General features: G+C 35.3%; 4 protein-coding genes across 7 annotated transcripts; 1 reads left to right on the plus strand and 3 right to left on the minus strand.

Annotated features, from left to right (window-relative positions):
• The first annotated feature begins 371 nt into the window (after positions 1-371).
• Positions 372-2,167, plus strand: LOC121772264 (protein PHLOEM PROTEIN 2-LIKE A1-like). The gene is made up of 3 exons (XM_042169286.1): positions 372-992; positions 1,187-1,305; positions 1,543-2,167. The coding sequence occupies exons 1-3, from the start codon at positions 759-761 to the stop codon at positions 1,910-1,912; spliced, it is 723 nt and encodes a 240-aa protein (XP_042025220.1). The 5' UTR covers positions 372-758; the 3' UTR covers positions 1,913-2,167.
• On the minus strand, positions 1,012-5,705 carry LOC121772263 (phosphatase IMPL1, chloroplastic-like). Of its 2 annotated transcripts, XM_042169284.1 has the most exons (11): positions 5,244-5,703; positions 4,710-4,777; positions 4,182-4,315; positions 3,819-3,907; positions 3,654-3,711; positions 3,518-3,570; positions 3,306-3,404; positions 2,836-2,949; positions 2,635-2,736; positions 2,339-2,474; positions 1,012-1,402 (listed from the first exon to the last, which is right to left on the minus strand). In XM_042169284.1, exons 1-10 carry the CDS (start codon positions 5,556-5,558, stop codon positions 2,376-2,378), a joined length of 1,131 nt encoding a protein of 376 aa, XP_042025218.1. In that variant the 5' UTR covers positions 5,559-5,703; the 3' UTR covers positions 1,012-1,402; positions 2,339-2,375. The 2 variants fall into 2 exon arrangements, with proteins under 2 accessions (XP_042025218.1, XP_042025219.1); XM_042169285.1 differs by lacking the exon at positions 1,012-1,402 and having other exon boundaries at positions 2,318-2,474; positions 2,635-2,671; positions 5,244-5,705.
• A 10,099-nt stretch (positions 5,706-15,804) lies between these two features.
• Positions 15,805-17,362, minus strand: LOC121771434 (cytochrome c6, chloroplastic-like). The gene is made up of 6 exons (XM_042168215.1): positions 17,073-17,362; positions 16,854-17,001; positions 16,501-16,598; positions 16,393-16,424; positions 16,266-16,329; positions 15,805-16,037 (listed from the first exon to the last, which is right to left on the minus strand). The coding sequence occupies exons 1-6, from the start codon at positions 17,118-17,120 to the stop codon at positions 15,897-15,899; spliced, it is 531 nt and encodes a 176-aa protein (XP_042024149.1). The 5' UTR covers positions 17,121-17,362; the 3' UTR covers positions 15,805-15,896.
• Positions 17,363-17,406: 44 nt separating this feature from the next.
• On the minus strand, positions 17,407-22,602 carry LOC121771433 (protein NARROW LEAF 1-like). 3 transcript variants are annotated; one of them, XM_042168213.1, is made up of 6 exons: positions 22,350-22,602; positions 20,179-20,685; positions 19,848-19,991; positions 19,450-19,690; positions 18,573-19,073; positions 17,407-18,171 (listed from the first exon to the last, which is right to left on the minus strand). In XM_042168213.1, exons 2-6 carry the CDS (start codon positions 20,671-20,673, stop codon positions 17,771-17,773), a joined length of 1,782 nt encoding a protein of 593 aa, XP_042024147.1. In that variant the 5' UTR covers positions 20,674-20,685; positions 22,350-22,602; the 3' UTR covers positions 17,407-17,770. The 3 variants fall into 3 exon arrangements, with proteins under 3 accessions (XP_042024147.1, XP_042024146.1, XP_042024148.1); XM_042168212.1 differs by lacking the exon at positions 22,350-22,602 and adding an exon at positions 21,511-21,793; XM_042168214.1 differs by lacking the exon at positions 22,350-22,602 and adding an exon at positions 20,980-21,462.
• Between the last annotated feature and the right edge of the window lie 301 nt (positions 22,603-22,903).

The following is a 22,903-nucleotide window of genomic DNA, read 5'->3' on the forward strand; positions in this document are numbered from 1 at the left end:
GCGTGACTACACGTAAAGAGATTCTAAAGTGTAATAGCTAGTAAGTAATTTAAATTGATTCTCATTAGCTTTTGAATGTGAATCGATTGAATGCCAAAAGTTTGTCCCCCCTTTGTGATCGAGAATCCTTATCTTGATAAGCATCGACTACAAAATAATTTTTCATCTCATTTTTAAGGAATGTTTCGTACGATAAAATGTTTCAAGATATCAATTGGACAACCGCCAATAATAAAAGAGTATTTGGGGTGCGAGTAAAAGGGTTTAGATTCGAAATATCGACATGCAAACACGTGTTATGTAAAAGATTACGAGTTTGAATATCACCAAAAGTTTATCTATACCGAGTCTGTCAAACAAGGCTTTGGTGCCCCTTGTCCACATTCAGACAACATCAATGGCATCAAATTCCCAGAAGACATGGTGTTCTGATGTTCATCCACACCACAACACCAGCAGCACGTCATCAGAGGATAAGAATATAACGAGCGGTGCCTGCACCAACGATCATCATCTAAGTAGAGACGGTTCGCCAACCATTTAAATATCTACAGATTAAGAATCAGAATATGATGCTGACAAAACATATGTTGAGCTACAAATATGCCACTTTTTATAATGTGAACACTGAAAACAAGTGTTCGATGTAATGTCAGACAGAGGGCATCAATCCTAGTTAGAATCATTTTTTTTCTATATAAACAGCAATTCTTAGCCAAACCAACAGTAGGCTAGTGTTTGTTCTGTCGTCTACCTTAATGGGTGCAGGGTTGTCACAAGATCAGGAGTTGGAGCCAAATGGCGAAGAGTCGAGCAAGAACAGGAAACAGAGCAAGCAGGGTGAAGCCAAAGCAAATCAGAGTAGCAAACGAGTTTCGTTACCTCATAACTGTGGAGATATTCTGAAGCATGCTGATTCACCAGTTGACATATCCGCGACAACCAACCAGGAAGTGCTTTATGCGGGCGTTTTCTTGAACCAGAAGAGGAAGGCAAGTATGCGCCTTTTTCTTTAGTTTTGTAAATAGTATATATTCAGTTTATATTTTATTCAAATAAATTACACTATTATGTATTTCAGTTTAAATCATTTGAGAATAGAAAAAAAGGAGAAAAAAAACATGGCTCATACCATGCTACTGCTAGCTTTTTTATTCTTTATCTTACAGAAACTTTGGTTCTGCAGAAGTACTGGGTTGACAAGCAGTCGAACTGCAACTGCTTCATGATTTTTGCACAAAGTCTTTCGATAACTTGGGCGGAGGACCAAAGATTCTGGCATTGGCCCTTGTTGAAAGAATCAAGGTAAGACTACAAATCTACGATCAACTTTGAAGTATTTGAAAGGTAGAAGAACTTGATCAAATCCTGAAAATTGTTATCGACGAATGGATGCTTACACCTGCACACAAAATTACATATATTTTAGAAAAATCATTACAATACAAATAATCAGACATTGGCATCTAATATTAAAAAGCAAAAGAAAATGCTACTTATTAATATTAAAGGCAACTAAGTAATATTCATATAATTTTGCAGCGATGAGAATCTTGCAGTTGCTGAACTACTCGATGTTTGCTGGCTAGAGGTGCATGGGAGGTTTGAGGTAGCAAACCTTTCACCAGGACGACTGTACGAAATTGTATTCGTTGTGATGCTGAAGGATCCTGCTTATGGATGGGAAGATCCTGTGAATCTGAGACTCACTTTACCCGACGGAACTAGGCAAGAGCGTAAAGAAAACTTGATGGAGAAGCCAAGAGGGAGATGGATAGACATCCCAGTGGGAGAATTTAAAAGCTCCACTGAGAAGACTGGAGAGATGGAGTTCTCTTTATATGAATACGAGGGTGGGAAATGGAAGAGAGGACTATTAATTAAAGGAGTGAAGATCCACCCAAAAGCTTGAGTTCAGAACATCGGGCTCTCACCGAACATATAATCTTTACTTCCATATAACAATTATGTATAAGCTTCTGCTTTAGTTGGACCAGTGAAAGAGTGGACTAATAATTTCATATTCTTCAGACTCACATAATCTGAAGGAGCAAATTCTAGTTGTCCTCATTCATGTGTGTTCAAGGAGCAAGGTAGGTTGTTTATTTTCGGTTTGTTTGTCTTGTGTTTAAACAAATTTGGCACCTATTACAGCATTGAGCTTAAACCGCTGTATTAAATCTACTACATGAGACCATTTTACAGGCTGAAAATTCCGACAACTAGTTCCAAGATATACCCAAAGATATAGCTATGACAAAAGAAAAAAATAAGTAGGAGTTTCGCACATGTGGGTCACACATTAGGAGATCTCCAAAAGAAAGAAACAGAAACTGACCTGATCCCCACAGTAAAAGCCATCAAAGCAGGCCATATCAAAGTTCTGTGTGATAATTGTCAGGCTTGTACCATAATGAAAAATCAATTCCTTTGCCCTTCAGTTTCTGTGTTGCTGGTCCAATGCGCTCAAGAAGCTGCAACAAATCATGTAAAAGGAATTCATCATACAACACTATCTTCTCAATATGTTTCGGTTATATGCTAATTGTTATTACCCAAACCTAGGTTGATCATAGGATCACAGATTGTAGAAAAGGCAAAATTTGGATATCAGTGTGTAACAGGGTCACCAACCTTAGAATGAAGCACTCCATTGGATACCAAGACAGATCTGTCAAACACGGAAAACTTTTCACCATTCATACAGGAAACTGTTCCCCCAGCCTCCTCAACTATCTACTTCAATTCAGTAAAGATGAGTAATACCTATTAAATTGATGTAACAGAGCATACTGAGAAATTACCAAGAGATATCAATGAGGGAAAAGAAATTACCAAAACACCAGCGGCCATGTCCCATGGTTTAAGACGATACTCCCAGTAGGCTTCTACAATTCCCAGGGCTACATGAGACATGTCAACTGCTGCTGCACCAAGCCTCCTCACACCCTACATATTGAGATTTGGGAGTCAAAAAGAGATTGTAGGCAGAGGTTCGAACCATTCTACACATTATTATAAATACTCCCTATGTCCCCAAAGAGTATGAACTTTGGGTTCGGCACGGGTTTTAATGCATTATTGGTAAAGTAAGAGAGAGATAGATAGAGAAAGATTTTTAAGTATTGTTAGTGGAGAATGGGTCCCACCTCTTACAGAGAAAGAGTTTCCAAAATTGGAATGTTCATACTCATTGGAGACGGACGAAAAAGGAAATAGTGCATACTCTTTAGGGATGGAGGGAGTATAAAAGAACAAAATTGAGATGTAACTTGTCATGCAGTTGTAGATAGAAAAGTGTTTACCCGACTAACGTCAGTAAATTCCTTGAATAGCTCCATATTGGTTGCCCATGGATCATCATGTTCATATCCGAACCCAGTAACCAAAAGTGATCTCTCAACCTTGTATTAATTAGGGTAACTGGTATAAGAGAATATGCAAAGATGCAATTGCAACGGGATATGATTGAGTTTGGCTATCAAACCAGGCATGTCGTTACTAAATGGTAACTCACCGTATCAGTTTGGCTCACATGAATTTTTTCTCCATTGCAGAATGCACCTTTACCTGGAATTTCATTAATACTGAGTTAACCTAAAAATGTACAAATATACTTCAAATTTCATAGAGTAAGAATAAGGATCTTCTACCAGCAGCTGCAGTAAAAGTTCGAGTATTCCAACATTTAGGTCCACCAACAAACTCTACCTGCAGACAAAGATAACATTTTCAAACTCTGATCATTTCAGGATCCTGTTATACTTGCAAAACTCAAAGTTAATGTAAATTCAATCATAAAGCATGTACAAAGATACCACAGAGGCGGCAGCTGGCTTTCCTTTGTAAAGTACACCAATGGAAACTGCAAAGCTGGGGTAGCAATGTGCAAAATTTGTGGTGCCATCTGCATTAAAGTTGGAATAAGATCAGAAAGGCAGAAACATAAACCATGGTTCGACTCAAGATTTTACTTTTCAAGTCAATTTGGATCCTGTCAGCCCTAATAAATAAATACTTAATAATGCATTCGAAATACTTAATAATGTATCCGCCAACTATATTCAAGCATGGTATCATAATGATAATAGCATCTGAAATTCAAAATTTCAAACAAGAGAAGAGTGGCCATGCTACAGAGCAGTAGTTACGCCCATGGCATGGGGCTTGATGAGGAATACCTAGGGGATCGATACACCAAAGATAATCAGAAGACGAGTCGCCGATGATCCCTCCTTCTTCCCCAAGAATGAGGTGGTCTTCGAAATTCTTCTTTACCACATTCAGAATAACAGCCTCACTCATTTTGTCTGTGCTGCAGAATATTAGTTCAGTGGGCAAGTTAAAATTATAGCCTAGTAAGCAAGAATTTTTTTCGAACAGGCAACTTGAAGCTGGAAGCTGATCCTATCTAAACAGATGTGATTTCTGTAAATGGAAGGCCCATGGCCAGTAGTCAATATTGCAATGAATCCAACCCAAATACTACAATGAACCTTCAGTTACATAATTTCTCTGCAGAGCTACTCTATCTTAACAATGCAACTTATAAAGAGATGTTGACGACACAACCATCAGCAGCCGGTCTTTCACAGTTATACGCACAATTGTAAATATTCACTCACAAGCTAAAATCATGAAACAGCCTCCTAAACAGGTTCATGCATCCATCAAAGGTAGAATAAATTCAGAATGACAACAAGTCTTACTCAGTCACCAGATCAGTCAATCCCTTGTATGTGATATTTCGAGGTTTATTTACTGCATCCATTATCACCTGAAAATGATTGTAGAAACTCAGAGCATCCACTTATAACATATTCTAAATAATCTCATTTATAACTAAAACACACATGCACACAGTACGAAGTTGACGGAAAAGGGAATAATCAAAGAGTTTAGAAAATAAGCAGCATTCTCGTTGATCTAATTTGATCACCAAAACAACACTTGCATTCTAATTATTTGTCTAATAATCCCCCAAATTACAAATTATTTTCTACCAAACATAGTCTAAACAACAATCTCAGAATTATAACTAAACACACACACACACAACCACAATAAACTTGACGGGAAATGGAAAGGGAAAAAACTAGATAATTAAAGCCGGCAATAATCAACGCTCTCAATTAGCATACTAGTTAATCGAATTTTGTCGCCAAAACAACACTGCATTACCAATTATTCTCCACCACAAACTTGTTACAAATATAAAGAAGAAAAACTTAAATTAATGAAACCTGAGCTCCAGTTTTGGCGGCAATTTCGATCACTTCGAGAAGCCGATCAGAAGATATCGGACCCGTCGATTCCGCGGCGACTTTGAAATACTGTTTCTCCTCATAAACATCGGATACAACAGCTCTCGTGCTTAGTCTCCTCCTACAGCTGAAAGCAGGGGACAGTGTTCGAATATGCTTCAGAGGCCGCGAATTTGCGCTCGAGCTCCATGGAAAAGAGAATCCCGGGAGTTTAGCAGGGAGAATTGAATTGGATTTACGAGATAATCGGGTGAGATTGAGCGTGGATGACGAAGCAATTATGCACCGTTCCATAATTGAGAGTGAGGATTTGATTCTGTTTTTTCTCAACTCTATTTTTGATTGTAATATAGAGAACTGTCTGTTTGCATAAGGAAAAGTAGAGAAAATTTGTTGAAAGCAACTTTAGTTCGAATTGGATGATACTGTAGGGAATGGCAACAACGGTACCGCGATTTGTTCCTTTTTTTTGACAGAATTTTGAACGCTGCAATTATTTAATGTTTATGGAAGAAAATCACGAGCATTCAACGCCCTATGATTTTTAGTATTGCCTACCAACCCATAAAATATTGACAAAATAACTTAATTTTTTCTTACTATTACTTATTTTGATTTTATTAATCACAATATTCCAATTATGTCTACCAAACACAATCTAATAAGTTGGTACTAGAAGTTGAGCTATTCACCCTTTTCTTCTTCTTTTATTCTCTAGAATTATAATCTACTAATAGATAACTTGAAATTCGAATCATTAGATAAACTATAATTATCTTGCCAATTATGTTTGATTACTTAATTAATCTTTATTATTTGGCATTTTAATTAGTAACAGTTTCTACATATTCCTGTTTATCAACTATTCCTACGGTCTAAATTATTATCAGTATTTTCCATGAGAATTGGGGTGATAATTTGAAATTAATGACTGAAATAAGTACTCCTTATAACGAATGCTTGATATGTTTGGGGCCTTAATTGGGCTGAAATTTTATCATATGCTCGCCCAGTGGGCCTTCGGTCATATTATCTGTTAGATAAGATAATAATCATGAAAGCCCAATAAAATCTCAAATTGTACTCAGATTTAAAATTGGACCGATTGATTCCCAATTTCCAAATCATGTAAATCGATATAAAATTAAAAAGTTGGCACTTAATGTTTAATATATTTAAATATTTAACTTAACTAGCTTGCTTATAAGTTAGTATTAACAACTTCCAATGAAAAATGATGGAGGTTGCTACCATGATTTACGTTAGAGAAAATGAGTTAATCATGTCACTAATTTCAGCTGACAAGTCAAAATCTGTCTCTCCTTGGAAAAATCGAACATAAAGTTGATTAAAACATTAAACTATTCAAATCCATGTGCCATGTGGTAGTTATTGATTTGTTACCAAAGACTTCTTTCTTGATTTTGTCCACTGACAATCTACTTTAACCACTTCCATTTCTGACTTAGTTTATCAAAAGCCGTGACACTAATTTCCATTTAAATCTAGTCAATTAGCTACCACTAATCTCACTAATTAGGGTTTGATTTTTTAAATCGATCGTAATGCCAATACTGTCTCTATGTCGGGGCACATGCGTGTTCATGTATGTTGGTATTTAGAAAATATTATCTCCATAGCTATGATTATTAGTGACAATTTTATCTATTTATTTTTCATTTAAAATGTTTAATGTTAAAGAGTTTATCACACATTACATACACACAAAATTAAGATGATTTGAATCTTCAATTTATTGTTCAAAGAAACGTCTTATTAATTAAACTGCAATAGTGCGATGGATGATCGACTGACCGACAAACATAATACTCCTAGAGGGTGTTCGGTTGGCAAGATTAAATCTCATGATTAAATATGTATCATATTTGGTTCATAAGATTGAATCCTTCAACTTAATCCTAGATGGATAGTCTCATGATAATTAGTCATATCCTCCCCCCTCCAACTAAAATAATCTCACAACTTAATTCTAGATGGATAGTCTCATGATATTAGTCATGGCAACCGAACGACACCCTAATATATAGTAGCTCAATAAATATGATAGAAATGGATTGTGTAACGATGCAAGTTCAAAATTTTGGCATGTGCAATTTATGATAGATGTTGTGTGCTAGCTAGCTGTTCTGCCGTTGTAGCTTAAATGCTTATGCAAATAATTAATTATTTTGTTTTTATAGATAGTTAAGAGACTGTTTTATTATTTAATTGTCATTATTTGCATTTGAGGGAGTGGCAGAAACCAACTAAAAGACCGTAACAAGCATTTATTTGTAATGATAATACAAATGACCCACAGTCAATATATATATATATATATATATATAGCAATACTTCATCCATCCTATTCAATGTCCACCATTCAATTTTAGTTTGTCCAACTTAAGATCTCCACTTTCAATATTTAAAAATAAACTACTTCATTTTCATTAAAATATTTAACTACATTTTTCTCTCTACTACTCTTCTTAGTGGGCATTTTGAATTTCTGATCTCACAGAAAACATATTAATGTAACATTAAGACATACTCCAACTCCAACCCACCCGAATCAATGGATTCTGGATGGGGACGGAGGATAGACCGATCCCACCGCGGCTCACGAGCGGCATCACTATCCCAACCCTTTGAAGCTAGCTTTTACTTTTGGTCTATCATCCAATGTTAGTGATGACAAAAGTTTGTACTACCAATTTTAATTTTTGTTCTTGTTTTTATAAGCCTCTCGGTTCAAAATACATTCTGATTTTAACTTCCTTTAATGCTTTTAATTTGGTGTTTAATTGTGTGCATACATTCATCATAGTAATTATATGGTTACAAAGGTTAAAACTTGAGGAAGTAATAAGATAAAGAAAGAAATACACGAGACATGAATATTATAGCATACCCTAATTCAAAGATCATTTATTTTCTTTTTTTTTGGTACAATTTGAAGATCAAATTTCTTACCTAGTATATATATATATAGGGATGTATATATGTAATTTGACAATTCAAACAAATTGAAGAAATGATAAGATACAGAAAAAGACAAGAACATGTATATAACCTAATTTGAAGGCAAACATAAATGAATGCAAGACAAACCTAATTAAATATTCACCAAAATTTAAGTAAATTAATTTCACAACTATTTATAAAAACGTTGTAGTAATAACTACACCAGATCTTAACAAATCTAAATTCATGTACCCGAACTATATACTCCATTGAATTTTGAATAAAATTACATATTCCATCAAATATACACAACATAACATCCAATAACAAGAAAACGTAACGAATTTTACATTTTCCTAATTTTTGTCATTTTATTTAATTTTAACAGAATAAAATATCTGCATGTTTGAGAGCTACATATTACACAAGGGTCCAAATGTGAGACTGTTGCGAGGCACGGTAAAGTCGTGTTTGGAAAGCCGTATCTCCGGCGGAGTAATTGATGATTCTTGACTTGTTTTTCACAAAAACCAAATGCTCGCAGACAAACACGCCACAGTCAGTCCCTCTCTTTTGAATGAAAAACCTGGATTTATTTGCCTTATGTGCAGTCTAATCTAATCTATATCATATGCATTCACATTTACACAAATATCTCAAATATAGTGTTAGACTATCACAAAAACATAAAAATAAATAAATTAAATTATCTTGTATTCACATTGAAATCAATTGCACTAGAAAAATAAAATAAAATAAAATAAAATAAAATAGATGCATTCACGGTGGATCTTCGCCTTCTTTCCCGATTAAATATATTAGAAAATCAAAATCGTAACTCACCGTAGAGATGGCCAATCCATAGCTAGTGTTGTTGGTGAGTGATTGAAGCTGCTAGAATGACCTGATGAGCATTTTTTTTAAAAAAAAACAAAAAATATTCGAGCTCTCGGATTATTTTAATACGAGAGCTCGAACGGATTAATTGGAAAAAAAAGGAAAGAAAAATGGATTGGTTTTGAAAAAAATGGATCAGATCATGCTGGCAGCTTCAGCCTCTCAGACCAACACACAAATTTGTAGAGAGAGAGAGAGAGAGGGTTGTGTGTGTGAAGAGGGGGATGAGAGAGATAGGAACAGGAGCCATGCATATGAGTGTATATATATGGGATTGATGGGAAAAATTTGGTGAATAAAGTTGAAAAATGTGCAGTGTGTTGAGAGCTTTTAATGGCTGTGTTTTTTGTGGCCTTTTCTTACAGCTATTGACATTGATTTGTTGCCTGTCCAAACTGCTTCTCATGTCTAATATGATATCTCATCCTCAACTACTCTCTCTCTTGTCTCAACTATGAGAGAGAGAGGGAAGGCTTGCATAGGACCACTTTCCCATGTTCTCAACTATTTTACTAATTGAGGTGATTGGTGCATGTATGTTAATTAGGTATGCAATTAGTGCTTTAATTAATAACTCCTACAATATATTCCCTTCGTCCGCAATATAATGTCCCGTTTTGACTTGGTGCACTGAAAAAAGTTAGTAACATACTCCCTTCGTCCTAGCTCAAATGATTGATTTCTTTTTGGCCGTTGTTTTGTGAAAATGATGATACATAGTTAGAGTGAAGAGAAAGTCAAGTAAAAGATAGAATAATATAGAAAAGAGTCATATCTACATTATTATTTTACTTACTTTACTTTCTATTCACTATAACTATTTATTATCATTTTCCTCAAACGCGTGCCGGCAAGCAGTCAATCACTTAAGATGAGACATAGAGAGTATGAATTTTACTTTTATATTTTAATTTTATAGTAAGATACAAGTTTAACGATTTAATGGAGTACGTACACGGAGTAAGTATAGTCTACTTGATTTTTTTAAAAAAAAGTGTAATATAGAGGGTATAATATGAAGAAAAAAAAACACTACTACTTACTCCTATTTGAGTATATATCATGAAATTCTAGTCTTTTGCACACCTATTAATTAAACGAATTTGCATATAAATTAACCTTCATTAAGCATAATTTATTCTTAAATCTTAATGAAGCAGTGGAAAGCATAAAAGGGGATATCAGATTCCTAAACGTCATTTAATTTACAAAAGACATTAAAATAAGAACAAGTAACTAAATAGGAGTATATATTACTCGAACTACATATGAATGAGAATGAGATATCTCAAATCGAATTAAAGCAAGATTATATCATTGGGGCTGAAAAAATATAAAGACCGTTCTTCATATAATTATGCTATATATATAACATTATATTTTTATATACTACTCCTATGATTTATCTCTACATAATTAAGATTCTTTTATTCCTCTCGAGAAACAGTAATTTTGATTCCAATCAAAAAGAGTTATGATAGAAGAGTTCACATAAGAGAAATAATTGAAGTTGTAACTGTTAAATAACTGTGGCTAAAACATAGGTAGGACACAAATTAAAAGTGGGGCAAATTGAAATAACAGATCCAAAATAAGTATTTTACTTAAAAAATATATAAATGTATTTTACTAAATGGCGCATGCTTGGGTCTGTCACATGGGCTAGCTTTGTCCTTGGCCCAGACAGATTTCATGGTCCTTCCACTGTAACTTCTCCCCATTTGTTGCCATCTAAATTCTAACTATATTTTCTTTTTCCACTATTAGGGAATTTTATGAAATCCATAAACTTGTCCTATGAATTCATCCATTTTATTCCAACCCTCTCATCATATATAGTTACATTGCACATAGATATTTTTGGTGGCAAGGTTGTTTTTTTTTTGCTCTTTCTTATATTTCTACATTATTCAATATATAAATTAGTGTGGAAGCTATGAATCAATCTGAACCACAAATCTTTAAGTACTAACTATTGAAATATATATATAGGGATGTATTCATTTCCTTTTCCTATATTTCCTCTTTTTTCCTTCTTAATATCAGCCATTAGATTAGAGAAATTGACGGTCAAGATCAACATTGGGTAATTAATCCCGTGTTGCATTATTTGTCCTATTTTGTGCATTATGAGGGTACAATAGTAATCTAATAATGGCTGGAAACCGCTACGAATAATGCACCACATGGTCACGAGTAATGCATATAATTGCCTATATAATGCACAATATGTGAACTGCAATGCATACGAACAAGATGTGTTGTGTTATGATGTTTGACACACGTTTCTTGTTTCCCCTAAGGTTTTAATAAGCTTAGGGGCTAGGGTATAGTACGTAGACATGTATGTAATCTTCACATGGTAACGAGTAATGGATATAATTGACTATATGATGCACAATTTGTGAACTGCAATGCATACGAATAAGATGTGCTGTGTTATGATGTTTGACACACGTTTCTTGTTTCCCCTAAGGCTTTAATAAGCTTAGGGGCTAGGGTATAGTACGTACGCATTAATAACAAATTATAAAACGATACGAATAATTCACCAAATTGTCACGAGTAATGGATGTTATTAACTATATAATGCACAATATGTGAACTGCAATGCATACGAATAAGATGTACCATGTTATGATGTTTGACACACGTTTCTTGTTTTCCCTAAGGGTTTAATAAGCTTAGGGGCTAGGGTATAGTACGTAGACATTACTAAATGCACGTATGTAATCTTCAATCCGTTGATTAACCCATATACACAATACCTCTAATAATGCATAATATACTGAGATAATAACAATTAACAGCTACATAATGCACTACCTAAACCAAATAATGCACATACGTATACAGGCCCGGTCCTGAGTTTTTATTGGCCCGGGGCGGAACTAAAAGAGGGGCCCCATAATAATACTATAAACTAATAGTAACAATAACAACAGTAGTAATAAAACACTTCAATACATCCAAGACAATATTTATAGCATACAATTTATATTATTACCTTAAAAGTTGCCCAGTAGCATGTATATACTCATGTATGTATTTGGATTTTGGAGGCCCCAACGTTTTGGGGGCCCGGGGCGGGGGCACTGCTCGACCCCCCCTAGGGCCGGGCCTGTACGTATATTCCAATAACAACAATTTGTTAGTAATGTCTACGTACTATACCCTAGCCCCTAAGCTTATTAAACCCTTAGGGGAAACAAGAAACATGTGTAAAACATCATAACATGGTACATCTTATTCGTATGCATTGCAGTTCACATATTGTGCATTATATAGTTAATAACATCCATTACTCGTGACAATTTGGTGAATTATTCGTATCGTTTTATAATTTGTTATTAATGCGTACGTACTATACCCTAGCCCCTAAGCTTATTAAACCCTTAGGGGAAACAAGAAACGTGTGTCAAACATCATAACACAGCACATCTTGTTCGTATGCATTGCAGTTCACAAATTGTGCATTATATAGTCAATTATATCCATTATTCGTTACCATGTGAAGATTACATACGTGTCTACGTACTATACCCTAGCCCCTAAGCTTATTAAACCCTTAGGGGAAACAAGAAACGTGTGTCCAAACATCATTACATGGTACATCTTATTCGTATGCATTGCAGTTCACATATTGTGCATTATATAGTCAATTATATGCATTACTCGTGACCATGTGGTGCATTATTCGCAGATACCAAAATGTGGCAGTTACTTTTCCGTCAAATGTCAATAATAACCCTGTAATGCATACACCCACCTTCTATAATGCAACACGGAATCAGTTTTATAGAATCAATCTGATCTGTTGATGCCTTAGATCTAACGCGTAATATTAAGAAGGAAAAAGGATCTAAGATGTGAAAAGGAGAATAACGCTCCCCTATATATATATATATATATATATATATATATATATATATATAATATTGTTACACAAGATTCGCCTTAAGAAAAAGTTGTAACTACTTGGTCTAATTGTAGTTGACGTGTTTCTTTTGTATATGCAGATTAAGGAACTATTCGAATACACAAAGCATGCTAAATGTCAACCATATATCTATATATATGGTTGTCCTTAGTGGTACGTTGTCATTTGATATAGTGTTGTATCATTCATATATATATATATATATATAGGGTTGTGATCAATAGAGATTTTTTTATCTAATTGAGAATTGAGATGCATTATCAGCCACTCATTTTTATTAAATGAATAAATGAGTGGTCCAGAATTTGCCACATGGAAAATATTTTTAGATTAATTAATTATGAAAGGGTAGAATGGTAATTTCATAGTACATTTTATTCAATAAATACTTTTTTAATTTTAATTTTTTTCTATTTTTAAAAAAAATATTTTTAATTTTTTTTTGTCATCTACATATACAATTCATGTCAATTACATATACAATTCATGTCAACTACACACATATAATGTCAACTATGTGTACAATTCATGTCAACTATACACATAATGTCAACTACATATACAATTCATGTCAACTATACACATAATGTCAACTACAGGCCCGGCCCTGGGGGGGGTCGAGCAGTGCCCCCGCCTCGGGCCCCCAAAACGTTGGGGCCTCCAAAATCCAAATACATACATGAGTATATACATGCTACTGGGCAACTTTTAAGGTAATAATATAAATTGTATGCTATAAATATTGTCTTGGATGTATTGAAGTGTTTTATTACTACTGTTGTTATTGTTACTATTAGTTTATAGTATTATTATGGGGCCCCTCTTTTAGTTCCGCCCCGGGCCAATAAAAACTCAGGACCGGGCCTGGTCAACTACATATACAATTCATGTCAACTATACACATATAATGTCAACTATAAGTTGTTGACATTTGATGTGCAAGCTATTGACATTTGATTGATGTGCATGCTATTGACGATAATACCCCGAGTTGACATAATCTACTTGCAGTTGACATTTCGAAAATGTTGTGGATGAGTGGCTGAAAATGCATCTCAATTAAGCTAAAAAATTTCAACTTAACAGGACCTTATATATATAAAAAAAATTCATAAAGAGTTGAAGATTCTCATACAAATAATCCTTATTTTTGCCAAGTCTAGCTATTAAATAGGTCAAGGGTTGAAATGCTTCACATGTTTCAGCTTATACACTTTCTTTTCGTTGTCAAAGAGTTTTTAACTTTTTTCTTAAAAAGAAAACGTCAATCTTTGTTTTTTTACACATAAATGTAGCATACATGAATCCTTCAAGTTTAATTATTTCTTTATTTGGTTTGGTTCTACCGAAATACAGTTAATAATCTGTTGATAAGTTTTTCCTTGGATCATATGAAGAGATTTGATTTTCTTAAGTGAAATAATATATAATCCATCAAATATGTGACACTTATTGGTAATATCATCATTGTTTACAAAACGTGTACTTAAGTGAGAGATAATCACGATGGTGACTTTTAACATCTCTATGCTTTAATTGATTTATTTAACCGTTCCAAATATTATGTGGCTAATTGGATTCTTATTAAGATATTGAAGAGAAAATGCTTAATTATTAGTAAAATAATTTTTTTTTGTCAAATTTAGCACTAAATGAAATTGTTTAGTCATTCAGATCATTACATTAATACTCCATGTTTAGGCCACTATTTATCAAAATTTTACAAATGTACGCTCATTAATGCATTTGTATGGAAAAATTATTGTGAGAATCGAGATACTGTAATTGTGAACATGATAGTATATCACGAAAATTTTGAAATGTACATTACATATCAGAATTTAATCAATCTTTGTGATTTTAAACGCACTATTTATTTAGGGTAAAAATATTTGAAAAGGGTTGAATGTAAATCAGAGGTTAGTTAGAAGGACTATTTATTTAGGGTAAAAATATTTGAAAAAGGTTGAATGTAAATAAGAGGTTAGTTAGAAGGACTATTTATTTAGGGCACAAATATTTGAAAAGGTTGAATGTAAATAAGAGGTTAGTTAGAGAGATGGGAAGAACATATGATATGACTTTAGGTTGGTGTAGTTGTTGGTGTTGATGATTGACAAACAATGGCATAAAAGACAAAGCTTGCCTTAACAGAAGAGAGGGACCACATATTCTCTCTCACATTCACAAAATTTGTAAATATATATATGTATATAGTGAGAGGGATAATTTGTATTTTAATATATCATGCTTGATTAATTGGATAGGATGATAGGAGTCACATGGTTTTGCCGTCTAATTTTGCTTAAAAAGCCTTGAAATTTTCATGTGATTAATGTTCGTCCGTTGCGGTGGTTGTCGATTAAGCCGGCCCCTCTTATTACTTTTTAATTTAATCTTTTCATTATATCTCCTCATTTTATTGTGGTGCCAATTTGTGAAATACTACAATTAAACACAACGTTATGTTATGTTGATTTAGTAGTGCTAGAACCATCTATATTGTAAGTTTGTCTCACTTATTTTTTATTTGTGGGCCATCAATCTTAATCATAATCTTTTTTTTCTTTCAATCCAAATTGAAGAGAATAATATATACAAGCGGCAACCGTCCAAGATCTTGTGTCTTTTATCCTTATAAATTTCGTTAGGTTAGTTATCATTATAAATTTTTTTAATTACAATTTACGCATACCCCACAATATCATTATAAATTTTTCATAGTGATTCAAACCTTCATTTTTCTAACATTAGGAAATGAAAATTTCATTGACATAAAATATTAACAAAAAGTAGCGTGTTAATTACAATAGGAAACGATATAAAAACCACTAATCACCTTGATTTTGTATGTTGGGCCAACCTTGATCTGCCTGAGACTTCACAAAATTGGACAATAATTTAATCTCATCTTCACTCAATCGAGGCCCAAATGTGCATTGACCTCTAGGTGTGCAATTCTCTCCAAACCCCTACACCACAGCCAACATTATGCTCGCGAATATCGTAAACCCCGGGGACAGGGTGATGTGGTTAGTCGAGCAACGAATATCATGACTAGAAGGTAATGTGCTCGACCCGAAAACAGGGAGACTAAGAGGGTGTTTGGTTGAGCTTATATGTTGTCTCAAATAAGCTTTAGCCAAACACCCCTCTTAGATTCATTATTAACATATATTCTTCTTGAATTTTAAACTTACCGGCATTCTTCCTTTCCCATAATATGTAACTCGATATATTTCCTCTTCCGTATCAACTCCATTTCTACATAACACAGCACAGAACTCAGCTAGAGATAGAGGCCATCAAAGAATGCTGTTTGTTTACCTTTTAAGATCGTCCAAGAATAGCGTCGCGCCCTGAAAAATACTCAAATTAGTTGCAAGAGACTAAGGTTTTCACGATTGAGAGCCTTTTTTATGCAACTGAACTCACAGGCTGTATTATATTTCCTCCGGCATCATGGCATCCGATGCAAGACCGCCGGAACAAGGTGGCGCCTTTATGCACATGTAGTGTCTCCCCCGCTGACACTGCACATTTGAACCCAAAAAAGAAGAATGGTTACGTCACTAGACGAAGATCAACAGTCATTTTTTCTCCAGTTTCTCATATGTTAATGGAAATATGCATCTTGAGTCTATCAAATTATTCACAGCTTCATCACGATTCTCCAATAGTAGGTGTGATTTAAAGCAATGGAGTAATTATTACAAAGCAGATTATATGCAACTTTGGAGAGATTTAAGGATAGGATAAGGTTTGCTACATTTTTTTTCTTTTCTTACCAGGAGGATTGGAGATGGGAGATAAGGCTACAACTGCAGCCACAAGATGTGGGGCCAAGAATCTCAACAGCTTCACCTTATCTGGCTTGTGCAAGTTGCCATTTGCTTCATGCTCCCCAAAAATCTTGAAGTTATTCCGCTCCAAAACCTCAAAATTTTCTCCAAATTTCTTAGCACATTTTCAACATATTCAAGAAAGCGATATATAGAATTAGGTACCTGTTTAGAGAGAGAAGCAGCTGTGGGTGCCACTGATGCTAGTTGCATTTTGCTCCTGTGTCTCTGCCCTTCTGTGGCATAGCATTAATACAAAGATACGAGAACTTGTGACATGCTCACTTTATGGCCTGCTACAATAAAAAGAATCATGAGATCTTATTTGGGTTGGGCTTGATCCAGGCCAGACCCTTAATGAGGCCACGGGCCTATTCGCCCTCCAACGTCAACTAGAGGAGATTCTTGATTTCAGAATGATGTTGCATAGTGTGTCAAGTGTTATGACACTGCTGTTTAATGTTAGGATGAAATAAGAAAATTGAGCTACCACAACACATGAAAAGATTTAGTAGATTATTGCTTCCTCATATACACTCTGCGGAATACCGCTTACATAATTCATCTCCTTAAAAAGGGCTTCAGGTGCAACGATACAAACATAACTATTATTACTAATTTCTACCATTAGCCTCTTTCACATTATACAACTTGCATAAATATCAATAGCTTCAACCTTTTCACAAAAAATATGGGTGAAAAATAGTGACAATTTCCAGTGCAAGACTCGGTTCCACCTGCCAACTGGATACTACAAATGTAATGTACCTCCCATCAGAGGATCAGAGCGTTGAGGGATGTGGTTTATACTTCTCTGACTAATAGACAAGGAAAGGCTAGAGGCGGTCTTGTTGTGAAGAAAATCAACAGGATGGAGAGTCTGATTGCTTTCTTCTCTTAGTTGCACGTTCGCCTAACTGTAAAGAAACAGCCAGATCTTCTTCAGGTTCATCTCTTAACCGTGATAGGTTTTTCAAGTCTGTCATTTCCCCTTGTTCGGTGTTCAAAAGAGATTTGCAAGAAAAATACGGGATGAACTGGTGCTCTACACTGGGACCCACCTCACAGCCACATTCAATGTGAAACTCGTTACCAATTGCTGGGGGCGTTAAGCCCTGATGAGAACCATCATTGTCCAAAACATGCAGAATCCTTGGAGGAAGTAGCTCAGAGTTGTCTTCATGCTTTGTGTTGGTCCTCTCAAGGGTTCCAACGATTGAGTCAGCTCTTGCTGCTGTTGCATTGCAATGTTCTAGCAGCGCAGCTATTTGGTAATACAAGAGAAATTAAGAAAAAAATGCAGTCAGGAGATGAAGTTTTAGGGGAAATTATAGACATTCTGTTGAATAAAATATGATATCTACCTTAATATCAGACTGTACAAGAATATAACAAAATAACTAGTTATAACCTTTATACCATTATGAGGACTCGGGACTATATTGATCATACATAATCTTTATTTGTATTCCCCTTCCATTTTTTTATTTGAGATGTATTTTCTATATCAAACTTACTGGTGATGCCAGGAAAAATAGCAGGTTAGATGTTTCTGTAGGCATGTTTGACCATGCAGTTCCAAGAAATCAATAACAAGTAAGAAATGGATCAGAAATCTGATTGAAGTGCTAAGTTTATAGTGGTTGGAAGATTGGAAACACAAACCTTGAAGCCCTTCTGCAGAAGTGACAAGATCAAGTTCGAGGGTATCAAGAAGACGCCCTAAATCAACTCCACTGGTCCAGTTTTCTGGGGGCTGACCAATTTTCAATTTCAACCGACCCCGATTAGCTGTCCCACCCCAAATAATACCCACAGGCTGGGGTTTCTCACCATTTTGATTTGTCAATAGGATAAGACTCCCACTGTCACCTTCAAGGTCAAAAGTCTGTTGATTCTCTCCGACAACAAGAAAATCGGTAAAGAAACATACCCCTTTCTCATCATTGTATTCCAGAGAATAGGCCATTATTGTTCCAGTTGTCAACCCGGAGCTCCTTCCCACTTTTACAACTTGCCTTCCGACGAGACTGCCAATAGGAGCTTGTATGTCTATTTCATGAACATCGCCAATTTCACCAACACCCTTCACTACTGTGGTCACATTGGCCATGTTAAATTCTTCGGTAAAAGGAATGAAGGCACCATCAGCACGAACAAATGTCTCTGCATGAAAAAAGCATTGTAATTAATATGTTAAAGAGTGTCAGATTGACACAATCAAGAAACAGGAAGACATTTCCGATGCACGCATGTAAGAACTATTAACATGTATCAAAAGTATTATATCAAGGAAATAAGAGTAACACAGCCTCATAATTAAGTTAGTCTGAGTGTTACAAACAAACAGATATTTTTATCAATAATTCCATTATATTCTTCGCTTCTAATGCCTTCGGTTAACATAATATCTTTATCTTCGGAGAGAGCTTCATCACTTCTAATCTCTAATTTCTTAGTGATCATATAAACATCTGATAATTTTAGGTATCATGTAACAGGATTTCTTACAGCAACTATCTAAGATCTTGGGGTAAGTTACCTGGGTAAGTTCCAGCAAAAATGCCATACCAAAGATCATCATTGACAAATGATGTAGCCCTTTCAACAGCACCCAAATATACCCCTGGTCCAACACTAGGGGGCAATGGATGAAACATCTTCTGACTTGGAAAGTCAAGATCAACTGCAACATGCCGATTAGTTAAGAAACCAACTTGCTTTTTTCCTGTCCTGCTTTTGACAATGGCACCCAACGTTCCATAAGTTCCCTGGCTAGCAACCTCAAACAAGCAGGCAAGTTATTGAATACTTACCCCACAAGAATATACTTCAAACAACTTCAAGTAAACATCTCTAGTCAACTTTTTTAGGTAGATGGACTCAAAATAATATACCAAAGGATTGTATTCACTCTAAGAAACAACGTGTGATTATTACCTGGGAACCTGATCCAATGCATGGATCACTTCCACCAAAGTCATCTACAAGTTCCGTGTAGAGTTGTTCTGTAGGGGTGGCTGCAGGTGCTCCATAGTAACAGAACTCGACAACATCAACTTCACACCAAACACCTCCAGGCCCCTGCAAAATATATGAAAAATAACTCAAAATGCAAGGATGGACACTAACTAACAATATCCGTCCATGAATAAAATCCGATAATCTATTGCAAATTCAGTATACATCTTATGCATGTTTGGATAAAGCAGCTTCTGAAAAGGTGGAAATAATCGTACAAATTAAAGAAATAAGCACCAGCAATAAGAACCTCAAGAGCATGAGGCAAGCAGTACGCAGGGCGTAGCCAATTCCTGTGAACTTTCCTAGCGACAAAGACAAGTATAGCTGGTATATCTGTCAACAAGCCCCTCCTAATCCTAAAACCAACTGCAGTCCCCATACTAACACGCCGCAAAATCTTGCTATGGAATGCCCTGATGGTCATCAGTTCAAGCAAAGTAGTAGCTTGCAACCCTTTCGGAGAACCAATGTGTTCAGGTAACGCCCCTTTCTGAAGATTCCCAAAGTAATGTTCCCTATCTTCTGCACAAGGTGCTATCCTGCAAGCAGGCCATGAAAAGTAAGCAGCATTACTCTCAGAGATCTGGCCACCTGATGCAAAGGCTTGTGATGGCAGCGGACTTGATCTAATTAGATTAAGACTGTTGCAGTAATTCCTCTCCAAACCAACTTCTGATTCCTCAGACTGAAAAGATCCGGAGTTATGGGCTCTTAAATCCATTTTAGCAGTATTCATATCCATGAGTCAGCTTCACTACAAGCAATGAATTACGTCATATAGCAGCGTATAAACAGTTTCCAAATCATACTAAACCAATAAAACAAATTCAGGAAGTCAGATAAGAAAACTGAAGGTATTTATATTCTCCAATGAGTCAATGACAGCTGTAGCACCAGCATTCAAGAAAAAGGCTGTGGACGTAATGTTTTGTTGGTATTTGGAAGATAACCACGAAAATAAAGCAACTTTTCAATATTAGAACTTGGGTTTTAGGAATGTCCCTGATATGAATCATATAGTTGTAATACAGTAAGGTGAGTTTCCTACCGCATCCGTGTTAGATATCTTCATGATACTGTTTTAAGTCAGGCAATCAAACAGGATCCCTGAAACTATCTTCCAATATAAGCAACATAATACTGCTGGTTATTTCAGAAAGTAATTTTACAACTAGCGTGACAAGTACCAGTTACAAGAATTAATTAATCATTACAGTAGAGAAAAATTAATTCAATTTACCTTCAATCTCAGAGAAGTTAAACTAACCAACAGAAAAGATTGATCTGGTTTCAGCTAGCAACAGAGCTATGTACTCTTATTAAAAAATAAAAAAATAACGAAAGGTTCAAGAAATGGGAGATAAGATGAGTCCTAGGTCCATCAAGGTAAATATCCACACAATGAACATAAGCTATCCATGAGAACAGTCAGACCTCTGGAGCAAGGGTCGAAAATCCCATAATCTAAAGAAGAGCAAAGCAGGAAGTACAGAAAACTATAAATTAAATCTTAAATGGAACTTCAAACGATAGTGAACAACCCAGAAGATTTTGATACCCTAAAAACAAATATACTCACCGACAACCACCTTCAAATTATTGGAGTGAAATCTCAATTAAAAAGTGCACGGTCATTCCACTATGAATTCATACAGAGGAGCTAACTGAATTTGTTTGTGTGAAAGTCCACTCTTCCAGTGTGTTAGAGTGAGAGAGGGAAGGGTGTTAATAGGGTGAAGCCATATTTAGAAAGAAAAACTGTTATTGGCGATTCAATATTAACTACAGAAATAACTACTCAGTAAACCGATGGTTGTAGGTAGTAATTCCCAGTATATGTAACACTATACAGATAGTTTATTACTGTACTAGTCTTTTTAAAACCCCCTTTTTAACCTCAGCCCTTTCTCTATTTTGCTGTCCCTATCACGGAATAGTCCCTTTTTGGCCCCTTATCATTTGAGTGATCAAATTATTGATGAAGCGATAGAAGATTTCAATGGCTGAAAAGGAAGGCGAGGCTAAAAAGTTATCAATTTTTTCAATTGGATTCCATTGAAATTATAGGTTTTTGGTGGGGATTATGGGCCCATACATATTTGCTCCCCAAAAGTTGCACATTTTGCTCCTCAAATAATTCATTCCCCACATTTCCCCTCCAGCAACTTCTCCCTGATAATTTTACCATAACCATGGCGCATCTGCAACATTTCCGATCCTCGAATAATTCATGAATTTCATTCAATTTGTCAACAGTATTCAAAATTCATTGAATATAAACGGAAGCAAAAGCAAATTCTGAATTATCTGAGTAAGCTAGGGTTTATTAAACCTAATGGAAAACCTAATTCAAATAATTCAGGTATAGGTTATGAATGTGGACTACTGGTGCAAAAAGTTGAAATGTGGCAAAAGCACCTTATCTTTGGAGTCGCGTTGAGCATTCCCCCTCCATTGACGATGCGCCTAAGCTCATAATTGCTTGTAGGGCTAACTCCACGGCCAGCACACGCGGCTAGACGACAAGCTCCAAAACGACCCCTACCTCGACCTCTTTTTCACGCGATTTCGTCATTTCGTGGAAGGAGAGAGGAGGGAGAGGGCAGACAAGGTGGACTGCTGTCCTTATCTTTTCATTATCTTCTCGCTTTTGTATAAATCGTCTGTGCTCGATTTGTCAATTATCATATCATCATCGGTTTGACAATTATTTCATTGTTTTTCCATTTTTATTTGCTACATATTCAAGTTAAATTGTTTAAAGTGCTTTTTTCGGTCTATCTTTTGGGGGGTTCGATTTGCAAGATTGTATCCGGATTAAATTTATAATGTGTTTGGTTCATGAGATTCAACCTCACAACTCAATATTAGATGGATAATCATGTGATAATTAGTCATAGCTAACCCCCTATGACTAAAATAATTGCACAGAGCAATCCTAAATTGTATCTTGATATCATTTTATCTTGCAA

Source organism: Salvia splendens, chromosome 16 (assembly GCF_004379255.2).
Source record: "Salvia splendens isolate huo1 chromosome 16, SspV2, whole genome shotgun sequence".
NCBI classification, from domain to species: domain Eukaryota; kingdom Viridiplantae; phylum Streptophyta; class Magnoliopsida; order Lamiales; family Lamiaceae; genus Salvia; species Salvia splendens.